This window comes from Poeciliopsis prolifica, unplaced genomic scaffold (genome assembly GCF_027474105.1).
Source record: "Poeciliopsis prolifica strain line A6 unplaced genomic scaffold, Auburn_PproV2 SCAFFOLD040, whole genome shotgun sequence".
Taxonomy (NCBI): domain Eukaryota; kingdom Metazoa; phylum Chordata; class Actinopteri; order Cyprinodontiformes; family Poeciliidae; genus Poeciliopsis; species Poeciliopsis prolifica.
Window position 1 is genome coordinate 3582222 of NW_026562415.1, and position 13540 is coordinate 3595761.

General features: G+C 43.3%; 2 protein-coding genes across 2 annotated transcripts; both read left to right on the top strand.

Annotated features, from left to right (window-relative positions):
* The first annotated feature begins 790 nt into the window (after positions 1-790).
* asb15b (ankyrin repeat and SOCS box containing 15b) lies at positions 791-6396 on the top strand. The gene is made up of 14 exons (XM_055054715.1): positions 791-1011; positions 1238-1346; positions 1450-1502; positions 1757-1888; positions 1964-2128; positions 2694-2800; positions 3075-3213; positions 3313-3484; positions 3792-3952; positions 4951-5095; positions 5175-5330; positions 5419-5521; positions 5624-5777; positions 5845-6396. Exons 2-14 carry the CDS (start codon positions 1240-1242, stop codon positions 6003-6005), a joined length of 1755 nt encoding a protein of 584 aa, XP_054910690.1. The 5' UTR covers positions 791-1011; positions 1238-1239; the 3' UTR covers positions 6006-6396.
* Positions 6397-7688: 1292 nt separating this feature from the next.
* On the top strand, positions 7689-12994 carry lmod2b (leiomodin 2 (cardiac) b). The gene is made up of 6 exons (XM_055054716.1): positions 7689-8229; positions 8907-9350; positions 9917-10177; positions 10255-10461; positions 10778-11221; positions 11958-12994. The coding sequence occupies exons 1-6, from the start codon at positions 7954-7956 to the stop codon at positions 11982-11984; spliced, it is 1659 nt and encodes a 552-aa protein (XP_054910691.1). The 5' UTR covers positions 7689-7953; the 3' UTR covers positions 11985-12994.
* The last annotated feature ends 546 nt before the right edge of the window (positions 12995-13540 follow it).

Here is a 13540-nt window from a genome sequence, read left to right on the forward strand (position 1 = left end):
TCACAAGTCGACTTTGGCTAACGTGAGAGCAGCTTCACTTTAGAAAGATGATAAATGATTTCCACCATTTTCCTAAAACGCCTTCTGTAAATATTGAGGAACGTCTCCAGTAACCTCAATAACTAATCAATTTAATAATGATTTTTAAGTTTATTGGGGCTGTTTTCACATTCAGACATTGCAAAGGTGTAATCTGTCCCCTGAATAAAAGACAGCTAGCGTCTAATGTTTGATAATCGGTGTAGAAATTTAAGTGTAAGTATGATTTATACACCAACTTTTCTTAAAAAAAAATCACAAGCTATACTAGCAAACCCAAAAGAAGAGAAGGATTGCCAAGCAGTTAAGTGTTTCATTACAAATGTTGGGTTTGGGTGAAGTTGAGGGTCTTTGAATGGATATTTGTGGCTGTTGAAGGTTTCCTGAGTGCTGCAAAGAGGTCCAGAGAAAGTTGCAGCAGCAGGTTCCAGGAGTTTTACTCATGGTGAGGATCTGGAGATGGAAGTTGAATCAATTTGCTTCGAGAGATAACTTCTAAGAGTCAGCACCGACTGTGGAACTGCTGTGGAGCTGGAAGATTCCGCTTAGCTGCATGGTGAAAAGACAAAAAGAAAAAAAAATGGTGTAGTTAAACTAATCAGCTATATTAGTCTTGCTTGTACGACTTTAGTACATTCAGAGCTAAAAAATAAAAAATAAAGTGAAAGAAAAAGTGCAGACTTTTCCTCCGCCAACAACAGATCTGTTGTGCTCGGCGTATAAAGTGTGGCATCACTGCACCAACCTGTCACGTGGGTCTCATCCACATGTCGGCGAAATGATTCGATTTGAATGTCGGCAGTTTCAGCTGCTGGAGAAGTGAAAGGAATGACAGACGGCACAGTCTGAGCTTAGTCATGACGGTTAAAGTAGGCCACTTCTAATAATAACACAGACCGCCGAGGACCCTGCAAAACAAAAACATGGAGGCAACACGCTAGAGAAACCAAGGACACTTACTCACACCAACAGGTGAGGGACGGATATTGCTAGATAATCTAAAGCGAGAATTTGTTTTTATATACGACAGTGTGACACTAACATGTTTGCATTCGACACTCATTCCTGCATGAGCCGTGGTGATACAGTTACCCTTTAACAGACCTGGGCACACTCATGCAAACTACAGGCATACGTGAGCTCAAAATATTTTTACTTTTCCAAACTCTCTTTCTTGTCACATTTCCCCACTATATAGAAATGGAGGACCTTGAGCAGGAAGGCATTAATGAAGAGCTGATTGAGTTTGCCATTCTGGAGAGCATTCAAGATGCCTGCAAGCTGCAGTGTTCAGTGCCGGCATACTGGTATGAAAAATCTGATCATGCACAAAAGGTCACAGGCTCCACTTCGTGATGAATGTTTCGGGAAAAGTAAACTGCTGAAGGTAATCTGCGTTTGTTTCAACAGGAAACAGCCAAACAGTGAAAGCTTTGTGAAGATAATGACGGCAATAGATAAAGGTAAAGCGATACACGCATGTAGGTATGAGTAATAATGTGCAACAAATGGCCCTAGATGTTTTTCAGGTTTTGCAAATTTAGTCATCTCTGAACTTTGACTGGGCCAATTGTTACACTGCGATTTTAGCCTCCTGTTAACTTGAAAAGCTTCCCTGTGCCCACTAAAGAAAGGCCTTCCATCTGCCCAGTCACAATGTGCAGTCCATGATATATTAATCTGATATTTAACACTCTTTAAAACTGTATCTCTGTAGGTGATGTGGCTGCGCTGCGGGAACTGTCGTGCTGCGCGTCTGCCTTCAGAGAGAGCGACAGCAGGGGCTGGCTTCCTCTGCATGCAGCGGCTGCTCTGCCAAAGACAGAAATGCTGCACGTGGTGCTGCAGGGTAAGAGAGCATCGAGGGATTCAGCTCAGCGTTAGATCCTCATATCGAAGCTGTGCTTATTTGCCACCCTTGCAGTGATGGCATCCATGGACATGACACTAGAAGAGCAGACGAAGGACGGGGACACGGCTTTGACGCTGGCAGCAGAAGCCGACCAAGTGGAAAACATCAACCTGCTGCTGCGCCACGGAGCCTCGCCGCACAACACAAACAGCAGGAATGAATCTCCTCTGCTCCTCGGTAGTACAATCACACCGCCAACCAGAAAAGGCACACACTCACCTCACAGGTGGCCTGATATGTTGAGCCAGTGGGGTGGAGTCTGACCCAATGATACCTCTAAGTCTTGGACAGATTTCCACTGCATGGATTTGGCCAAGTTTTTGAGGGAATTTAAGCAAAAATCATAAATTTTTAGGAAATGCCTCGATAATCTGACAGAGTCATGAGTAAATGTAAAATTCACCCCATGTCTCTCTATTTACTATAGGAGCACTGACCGACCTGAAACAAAAATAAGAGATTTTGAAGTCCTTCCCGATTCTTCCAAATTATATCACTCTGACCACTATATACTGCAAACTCACTACTCATCCACCACAGCATAACCACAACCTTCAACTGTTCCTTTTCCATGTCAAATATGCCAACAGTACTTATTTGTTAAGACAGTGTATCATTTACAGTCACCAAAGGTCATGTTTCACCATCATTGTCATTCATCCACTGCGTTTTCAGCAGTTTTGTGAAAAAGAAACCCTTACCAAGAAACTTTTTCCTCACATATACTTTCCACATTTTGCAGCGGTGAGACAGAGCTCATATGACAGCGTTCATTCCCTCATCCTGAGTGGGGCCTTTGTGGAGCAGGTGTGTCTCACGAAGTGGACAGCGACTCATGAAGCTGCAAAGGTGGGGGGTGTTTTAAAGCTGCCATCCGAACTTTTCTGTAGAGTGAATCAAACTCACTCATCACGTATGAGACATTAGATCAATTTTTCCATTAGCTTGGCTATTAAGTTGTGAAACAAGTTTCTATGTCTGTGAGGCAACTGACACATTTTTTGAGTTGGCCCACTTTTTTCTTCAGTGAGCTTTAAAAAAATTCTGTTATCTGAAAATTTTAAAAAGTTATAATTAGAAGATTTTCCCCTAAAACAGCCTACTTCCCCATCTTGTCTTTCAGGTGGGTTGTCCAGCTGTTCTGATGCTGCTGCTTCGCCATGGAGCCCAGGTTGCCATGAGAGACGGTCATGGTGTGACCGCCATGGGAATCGCAGCGGAGCACGGCCGGACCGAAGCCCTAGAAATACTCATACAGCACGGTAAAACATTAAAACACAAACATTTAACTATTTACTCTGACCCTGCCTAATTTCCCCAACTGGTCCCTCTGTTTTTGCACTTCCTCTGTCCTCCACTAGGGGGAGACGTGAACGCCCGGGCCAGCAATGGGGACACGGTCCTGTATGACGCGTCTGGGTCAGGGAACCTGGACTGTGTCAGGCTCCTTCTGCAGCACGGAGCCAACCCAAACGTGGCCAGCTACGCCTGTCAGCTGCCCATCCACAGGGCTGCATACGAGGGACACATGCTGTGGGTTGAGTTTGAGAAAACATGAAGCGTCATTCTGATGGCTTACAATTACGACCGCAGATTCAGTTCTCAGAATAAAGAAATTGCTCTGCATTAAATAAAATTACTTACCCCATTTGTCTGCATCACAACAAGCAAACAATAGAGTGAAAGTTCTCCACAAAGAGTCCTTTGTTTGTCTCAGTTCCTAAAATACACTGTAACTCAAACCACAGATTAATGACCGTTCTCTCTGTCTTGTTTGGTGTTTTTCACTCTGTTGATTCCTCTTTATTTTCCTGTCTCCCCTTCCCCTCCGCTTCTGCAGAGTCCTGAGAACTCTGATCCCTGTCACCACAAAGAGAGCGATCCGTCTCTCAGGCCAGAGCCCGGTCCACTCTGCTGCTGACGGGGGACAGACTGAATGTCTCGAGCTCCTCATCCAGAATGGTTTTGACGTCAACACACAGCTAGATAAACACATCTCCGGTAGGGGCGACCGTATAAGTGTTATACGCAAAATGCTGCTTGAGAATCCATACGTCTGTCCTTTTTCATCCAGCCATAAAAAAAAATCTCGAAAGTGCGTTTCATTGTTCACAACTAAGCAACTGCCTTGTGTTGGCCTATATTGCATAAAACCCAAAAACAAGATCCATTAAAGTTTGAGGTTGCGTACATAAAATAAAAACAATGTTGCTTTCACTTATATGGAAGTTAATCATGTGCATCCCAAACATGTGGAATGTGTTTCTGTAAGAAATACTTCAATAATCTGCTCAAAATAGTTTTCATATACATCTACAAATAAGTTTTCACAGCAAACAAGTGCTACAACCTCCTTTTCGATATCAGATTTGCTTGCAAACTGCAAGATTTTAGATTCTGTTGATGGGTTTAATGACTTAACTTACACAATCAGCGAAGGGCTCACTCGCACAACATTTTCTGGCAACACAGCTATTTGCAGAAATGAAAGCGCCTCACAATAAGAATGAAAGCTGGTCCGGAATACTTAAATTTTCCATTTTCCGCTAGACTCACCACAAAGCGCTTTTAAATCTCTGGGTTGTGTGCCGGTTTGTTGAGTCTCCATGCGCTGCTCTAAAATGGTTTCTTCCTCCCACTTTACTTAGCAAATTGCCACGGAAGAATTAAAATTTTAACTTGAAACCTTATCACTTTGTTGTTCTCTGGCATCTATTGTTCTATGCATCAATCTTCAACTTTTTCACATATTTCACTTTGACCAAGAAAATGAATAGAAATATCATGAACTACAAATTTGACCACAACTAAAACGAAAAAAAAAAAAAAAATAAATAAATAAATATCAGAAAATGATGAAAGATGCTTTTTAACATATAGTGTTTAATGTATGGAATCACATGCTATGCTATTGTAGTAAAATAAATAAATAATTCCACTCAATTTAGATTTTGATCTACTTCCTGGAACTAACTTGCTGACCTTTTTCAATCTTACAGAGAACTATGGCGACCTGAGGAAGACTCCTCTGTACTTTGCTGTCTCCAACGGCGACTTGACGTGTGCTGAGATCTTGCTGAAAGCTGGAGCAAGAACAGACCTGGACCCTCTGCGATGCATCTTGGTAGCCGTTCGGGCAGAGAGGTCTGCAGGAGGCAGTTGGCAAGCTTTGCCAGACGCATAAGTGACGCAGATTGCCCTAAAAACAACTGGCTGTTTCTAGGTATGAGTTGGTGAAGCTGCTGCTGTCATATGGAGCCGAGGTGAACTGTTACTTCAGAGTGATCAACAACACTGTGTTCCCCACTGCCCTCTGCTACTGCCTCAGAGACCACGACATGCTGCGGCTGCTGCTCAACAGTGGCTATCAGGCTCACAAGCACGTACACCCCCTGCTCATCAAATCTCACTTTAAACCTAACTTTGAATGACAGTATTCACATTTTTAAACATCTTACTTCCTGCAGATGCTTTGAGTGCTTCCACAATAAAAGTGAAGACTTGGACAGTACCTGGACTGACCTCCACGACCAGGCCTACAAGATTTATTGCCAGCCTAACGTCATTCCAGTGAGAACTGACACACGAGCATTCTTTCCCCCGCTTGCCATGTGCAGTGAAGTGAGAGCACGAGTTAACGCCAAAGGAAATTCCTGGTCTTTGCTCTTTTAGTTCTGCGAGTTCGTGTTCGTGTCGTGGCTCGCCCATCTGGCAGGCAGCGTGGTGAGGATTCTTCTCGACTACGTCAGCCACGTCAGCATCTGTTCCAACCTGAGGCGCATCCTGGAGAGGACTCCTGAGTGGGAGGAGATTTCCGCTGTGCTGGGTAAGAGCGTGATGTTGACTTTAAGTCCTGGTCAACCCAAGACTAATTAACGCCGTCTGTGCTCCAGGAGAACCCCGCCCCCTGCAGCACTTGTGCCGACTCGTGATCAGAGGCAGAATGAACATCAGGATGCTGAGCGACCCAGAGGCCATGGATGGTGCTCCCTTTCCTCCCAGACTGATCGGCTACCTGACCTACAGGGCGGTCGACCCCTACGGGGGGCTCTAATGATAACAAGATCCGATCTGCAGTGACAAGCTGGGAATTTTGTAAATGTGTGCATTTCATGCAGTTTTTTTTTTTTGTCACAACTTCACAGTTTTTACCTAAAGCTACACTTTCCTGTATTTATACTGTTTATGACATTGTTGTAAAAGTTGCTAAAGTAGAACCAGAAGAGAGGAAAAATGCATGCATGAGAAATAAAATAAGTGACATCTGGTAAATCTGCTTCTCGCATATCAGTAATCAGATGCCTGCAAAGGTATCAGCCAAAGAATACCGTTAAATTGATAAAATAATCTGCAGAAAAGTGCAACAGACTTTGAGACAAACCTGCAGAGTCTATGTGAATGCATTTTAACACCAGTGAAGCTGATGTGGAGCACATTTCTTTTATTCTCACTACATATTACAATGTATAAGAAAGAGTAAAAGTATCGTTTTACACAACTAATATTTTCCTTTTTTTGCTCACACAGTTTATCTAAAAAAAAATATAGACTTTAATAAAAGTTCAACAATCAACCTTCCCATTTCAAACTTTCATCAAACCATCCAGTTCTGGAAAAGCTCTTTGAATATAATCTTATCCTGGCAAAACAAACAAACAAAAAACATTAGGTTTTCGATCTAACTAGCCAAAGAAATACTTACAAAGAGTTTTTTGGTAAACAAATAACAAAAATCTGAAGATTAAGGTGTTGATCTATATTTACAGTTGCAGCTGCATCAAAATGTAGACAGGATCTCAAAAGGATGATTGAGAAATCTTACAGCTGGAGCACCAGAAGGACAGGACGGGACTCTAAAGAGGAGCAGCAGGCGGCAGGACAGGACAACGAAAGGATCCAGTAAGGAACAATGAGAACCACAGAGATTGAATACCGTGGCAGAGGTGGAAATGAAGAACTAACCAGAAGCAAACGGAGAACAGCTGAGGAAGAGTACAGGTAGTGGTAAATCAGGAGATAGAAAACAGCTGGGGCAAAGAAAGAGGAAACTGGAAAACCGAGGGAAGGTGAATAAGCACTGGGACTGATGGAAGCTACAAATAAAGGAATAACACTAATAAAGATGAATAACATCCTTCTTCGTCAGAACTTTTTGCTTGCATGTGTTTCCAAACAATACCTTACTTATTATTCTAATCTAGAGGTGCTCAAACAATAACAGAAAAAATCTTGGCTTGGATAACCCCGACACATTAACCAGAAATACTGCTGGATGCTCCGGATGCTTCGGCCATCTTAACCCTTCAGTTCTCAGGTTTCCTCCACAGAGGCTTTATCTGCAAACCTGAAGAGGAATCCAGCAGCTCGATGCAGTGGTTCACAAGAACCTTAGAAATGGTTTTGAAAACATTTAACGAACGTCAGAAAACCTTCCTTCTCGCCTCTTGTTGAATTTTTCAAGAGCAGAACCTTTTCGTCCTGCTTCTTCGATGAAGCTCAGTCTTTTTTTGGCCATGAACAAAGCCATTCAGGTCCCGGTGACTGCGCGCTACAATGACAGGCCACGGAGCCTCTGAGCTCACAGGCTTTTTGTAGCTCTGCCTATCTGGGTAACGGCTCCCAAAAAAAGACGCTGCATCATGAGGCCTACTCGCTGCTACGTTCCCTCCTAAAGCCCAAACAGCAGCTGGCGAGATTAGAAAAGGAGAGGCCATGGACACACACACGAACGCACACATGTGTGCAGCCTTACATAAAGTCGACCGGCCAGGAGGAATCCGGTTCAGACTGGAGCAGGAGGGATACGTTTGGACTGGTCACATCGTATGGCATGAATCGACTGGTTTTTAACCTGACTTTGCAGAGATCTTCATAGATCTCAAGCCTGTTGGTGGACCTGATGTTTTAATTGACTTTCTTTATCCAAACTCCTTCATCTTGGGAGCCCAATTAACCCTGAGACAGTTTAATACTCGCTGGTCAGTGCTTCTCAGGCTTTGGCCATGAGTTTTTTCGGGTATCGCCGAGAGCTGAGTAAGTACGAAGACGTCGACGAGGACGAGCTCTTGGCGTCGCTCAGCCCGGAGGAGCTGGCCGAGTTGGAAAAGGAGCTGGTCGACATCGATCCCGACGCCAACGTGCCCATTGGACTCAGACAGCGAGATCAGACAGACAAAACCCCAACGGGCACTTTCAGCAGAGAGGCCCTCATGAAGTACTGGGAGAACGAGACCCGTAAACTTTTGGAAAATGAGATAGCAGGAGGGAGCCCCAAACCGGTAAGAGGAGGAAATGTGCAGAAAAGTGATTTCGTTTATTTGGCATCGTTCCTGGGCCGACTTGTGCTGAAATGCCATTCAGCAACGAAGAAGCCATCGCTAGCCTCAAAATGAAATTGCAGTTTGCGCATGTACTCAGTCAGCATTTTGTGAAAATATAAAAGGGACATTTCAGGATATCGGCCAGGAAGTTAAAGCTTTTTTTTTTTGGAAATTAATTTTCCAAATCAGGGCAATTTTTAAAAAATCTATATTTTCTCTCATTACTTATTTATCTATGACATGTTTTACTAAACAAATGTCAACATCCCATAGAATTAAATTAAACCATCCTATTGTAACCGGTTCTTTTAAAAAATGTCAGCACATTTTTTTAAAAGTGTGCTTTTAAAAACACATTCCCCATGCAGTCAAATTAGATAAATAAAAAACATTGAAAAGTTTATTTATTTCAATAAACCTGACTCAGTTCCTCCAGTTTTGTCAGAATATATGGGAGAAAATCCCTGCAAACGAAAAGATACCAAAACATTGAATACAATAAAACATTTGTGAGTTGCAACCAATTTTTGTTTTTCTCTGTACCATAAGAGCTGCGCTTGTTGACCCTAAAGATCGTTTGTATTCATATCTACAGTTGACCACTCCTGGTATTTAATGACGTTCTCAAAACACAGGATGAAGAACAAGAAGACGAGTGTCTAACAGAAGAAAGCAGTGAAGAAGAGGAGGAGGAAAAAAACGACGAGAGTGAAAAGGAAAGCCAAAGGTCAGAAAATTCAAAGGGGGAAGATCACAAAGAGGAAGACAGCGATGAAGAGGAAGAAAGTGAGGAAGAGGAGCCTGTAACAGAAGAAGACGACGATGACGCCGAAACGGATGAAGACAAACAAGACAATGTAGCAAAACCTGAACCCTTGAGAGACTCAGTGCATGCGGTCAAACCGACGCTGCTGAGGCCTCAGTGGGTGGAGCCTGTGAGGCTGACTCCGCCCCCTCCACCAGTGGACCTAAACTCCAGTGGAAACCCTACAGTCGTTGATGATGCGTTGCAACGAGTTCTCAGTGACGACTCTGAACTCGCCGAGGTGAATCTGAACAACATTGAAGACATCACGCAGGTAACGAGGTGTTTCATTCGCCTAGTTTTTCCTCAGTGCAGCGTCAGCCTTTCCACGCAAATGTTTCGAAACATCCCTGATTTCCATTTTCTTTGTTTCCAAGGATATAGGAACTAAACTTTTTGAGTGTTCTTTATTTAAATCCGTTAAAACAGATGATCACAGGGTGTCTTGTAGCAAAAAGATGACCAATTTCTTTCAATTCTCTAAAAGTAACATTGTTGAAAAATATTAGTTTCATATCTTAAAACTTAGATATTTCTGGCAATGTGAAAAAACAAACAAGCACGTATTTATCATGACTAAAAAACAATTTTTTTTCTCTCTTCATTGCATGATTCACTGTCATAAGTTTCAATCTAATAAGCCGGATCAAAACATCTATTCATAAACCATTTCAGTTGGGAAGGGAAAGTCTTCTTGCTCCTCTCAATCATCTTTCAAAGTTGATTGGTTGGCCAAACAACAACAAAAATAATCAGACACTAAACTTTCACTCTTGCTCAGCAACCTTAAAGGTAACCGTGGGTTTAGGATTTTCTGCTTCTTCCTGATTCCTTTTGCAGGAAACGCTCATTCGATTTGCTGAAGCACTAAGAGCGAACACCCACGTCCGAGTCTTCAGTCTCGCGAACACGCGGGCCGACGACCACGTCGCTCTGGCCATCGCTAAGATGCTGAAGGAGAACGTGTCCATCACCAGCCTGAACATAGAGTCCAACTACGTGAGCGGGAAGGGAGTGATGGCGTTGGTCCAAGCACTGCCGGGCAACAACACCCTGACCGAGCTCCGCTTTCACAACCAGAGGCACATGTGTGGAGGGCAGGTTGGTTTCAGTGCCAGTGAGCGAAACCCCCGTTTACCGTTACAGTCCATGTGAATTACTGCGACGACCTGCTGCAGGTAGAAATGGAGATGGTGAAGATCCTGAGGGAGAACCACACTTTGATCAAGCTCGGCTACCAGTTCAACCTCCCCGGTCCCAGGATGAGCATGACCGGGATACTGACCAGGAACCAGGACCGTCAGAGGCAGAGACGGCTGCAGGAGCAACGGCAACAGCAACAAGGAGGGCAAGACGGAGCTGTGAACCCCAGAACCTCTGCGCTGGTAATCACTTCGCTTCATACTGTTCAAATAACTCGATAGTTTCAGCCAATTACTCACAACACAATCAACTCTAATTGGTTCATTCGGTTCAATTCAAATTATATGATACACAGAAACAATAACATGAATATTGGCACATAAATGTTTTGACCAAGGCCTTTTCTATAGTCTTGATTAGAGGAATGAAGTTTGTCCAAAACGTCAAATACCTGAGGGTGTCTGTCGCCGATGTTCCTCAAATTCTTACCTGTTAACACATAAACTGGTTTCCAGCTTCAATTCTGACTTCATTATGTGTGCATTTTCTTTTCTAAAGAGAGGAACACCCAGTTCGTCGCCCTACACTTCACCCAGAGCCTCACCCAGAGCCTCACCTTGGTCCTCACCCAAACTAACGACTAAAAAACAGACTCCGCCACCCCCACCTCCACCTCCACCACCTCCGCCTCCTCCTCCACTCGTCCCAGCGCAACAGGAGAAGAAGAGGCCCACGCGGATGATCGCGGAGGTCATCAAGGCCCACGAGGCGGGCAGCAAGAAGGTCACCAAAACCAAAGGGAAGAAGGGCAAGAAGAGCAAGGCGAAGGAGACCAAGGGTGAGACGGGCTGCATCCTGAAGGAGCTCAAGAACGCCCTGAGGCCCGTGTCGGCCGAGAGGAGGGCGGAGGAGGGCGGCAGCAGGCCATCCACGCCGATGAGGTCCGCCCACGATCAGCTGATGGAGTCCATACGCGGCAGCAGCCTCAGGAACCTCAGACGGGTGAGAGAAAGGAGGGGACACTTCTTCCTCCTCTGGGGGGATTCGGTTGTGAAAAACAGAAGTGGACAAACTCTCCGAAAGGCAAACTGCACAACGAGGGAGTTTAATTTAGACGAGGATGACACAGAGTCAGCGGTGTGTGAGTCATCCCAGTTGCTGATGTGGTCTAATCTGTCTCTGGACAGCAGCAGGGAGGCAAAAAAAGGCTGTTTGCCACCAGCGTGCTCCGGTATGAGCACATCGCTTTCACAGACAGTGTAGGACAGAGAACACTGACAACAATAAAGTCAGTGAGCCTGCTTTTTTTTTTTTTTAAACCCAGAAGTGGATGATAAGGTGACATCCATAATAGAGGAATGGAAAGCATAGATGGCAGGGCAAATAATGAAACTAAAAGCCCGTATCACTCAGAGTTTCCCCTATTTTCATATATCAGTAAGTGGAGATTTGAGTGTTGGCTTTTCCTGCAGCTGGAGCACAGCTTGTTACATTGTTGTGGAAAATCATCTGTGCCCTCAGATAATGGGGTCTGGCTGTAGCTGGCAGATTCCATCCACTCAGCGCCGGTATTTATAGAAACTGCTCTGTGGAGCTTCGATAACAACAGACTCAACGCTTTGTGGCGCTGGCAACCTGAAAGCAGTCCAAGCTGCTGCTGCTGCTGCTGCTGCTGTTTGACCACTTTTGCTGCTCTTCGTCTCATTTTTGTCCTCTGACACAATCTGTGATTTTCCAGGTGGAAGTTCCACAGCATCTACGATGAGGGATAATGGCGGCGACGATGATGATGGCGATGGAAGAGGAGACCAATTGGATTTCTTACTCGGAGTAAAATGGGAAGGTGTACTGGAAATTCGCACTCAAAATTTTGAATTTTTTTTTTTGAGATATTTAAAGACCCATCCCCTTTTGCAGAAATAATTCCTAACTGTTTCCCATCATCAAACAAATTTTCATATCAAACACAAGTAACTTGAGTAAATACAGAATGCAGTTTCCAAATAATAAGATAAAAAGCTATTCAAAACAGGTGAAATTCATTTATTCCAAATTGTCTCCAGATTTTGACACCCAGTAGCAAATTTCTAACTAAGGGAAAGCATTTGCCCCATGGTGGCCTCCATGCCTCCATGAGTTCCCCAAGAGCAATAAACTAACATGATGGAAAAAAATATATTTAAAAATAACATTGAATAATGCAAACTAAATGCAATTACTATGTTGTTTTTTTAGATAATAATAATTAATCTCTTCCTGTTGATGGCTTTCAGGTAGTTAAAATAAAATGCCCCACTTAAAACCCAAATTCTAATTTTTTATTAAAATTATTTGTTACTTCTGTAAGTTTGGAATCAATAGTATAACGTATGCTAATAAAAAAATGATGCTAATGATGGCAGGTATGTAACACATACAGTAGCTTAGGAATTATAAATCATCTGGTGTTGAAATGTTGGCATGGGGGGTCCCCGTCACGCAAAGGCCCCAAAAAGGCTTGGACCGGCCCTGGTGACGAGTCACTTTGAACTTTTTGACCCCCCTCAATCGATTTTATTCCAGTTTTGAAAGCAGCATTTTGTATCTACTCTGGCTATTTTATTCTGATGATCTTAATCATCAAAGTGTGAAAAAAAAGCATCCTCTCATAGCAGAAAATGACATGAGTTTTCTTATTCTTGTTTACTGACATTTTGTAATGTAAGACTGTAAATATGATGTGTTTTTTTTTGGTTGAAATATTTGTTTGTTTCTAAATATACCCATTTACTCGTGTTGGTTGTGTCTTCTTTGGTTACTGGGTGAGTTTTATTCAAGGTGGGAAAAAGGGGGACAAGCTGGTCCAGGAGGAAGCGCACACAGGCGGGTTATTTAAAAAAAAAAAAGTTTTTATTTGCATTTTTTTTCAGTCTGAGTGAGTCAGCCTGCTGGTGAGGAGCCACTGATGCACACAACCTCTCAGAGACGTTAACACACCCACTCGTGTGAGCGCGTTTTTGCGCGCTTTCTCTGAACAAGTTGCAAAACACAAGTGAAGTGAAATAATAATAATAATAATAAAAACACTCACTCTGACATCAGTGATGACGCCAATATTCCCAGCAGCAAACTTCTAATTCTTCTTCTGGAAACAGGGAAACACATGCGTTCAGGTAAATGTGTTCATTTTAAACTAGCTTGTGTGAGGCCTAAAAGTCTGTGTGATGTTGCGTAATGTTTTAGAGTTCTTTTATACAGAATATTAGAGACAGACGTGAGCATATTGTGTGACACTTAGCAGGGAAAACACTGACGGACGACTGAAAATAACTGCGCAGAAAG

Coding starts and splice junctions, on each gene's coding strand:
- asb15b (XM_055054715.1), top strand. CDS start 1,240: ATGGAGGACCTTGAGCAGGAAGGCATTAATGAAGAGCTGATTGAGTTT. Junction 3,485..3,791: donor GCATACGAGGGACACATGCT/GTGGGTTGAGTT, acceptor CCGCTTCTGCAG/AGTCCTGAGAACTCTGATCC. Junction 3,953..4,950: donor GCTAGATAAACACATCTCCG/GTAGGGGCGACC, acceptor TCAATCTTACAG/AGAACTATGGCGACCTGAGG.
- lmod2b (XM_055054716.1), top strand. CDS start 7,954: ATGAGTTTTTTCGGGTATCGCCGAGAGCTGAGTAAGTACGAAGACGTC. Junction 8,230..8,906: donor CAGGAGGGAGCCCCAAACCG/GTAAGAGGAGGA, acceptor CTCAAAACACAG/GATGAAGAACAAGAAGACGA. Junction 11,222..11,957: donor GCCTCAGGAACCTCAGACGG/GTGAGAGAAAGG, acceptor GTGATTTTCCAG/GTGGAAGTTCCACAGCATCT.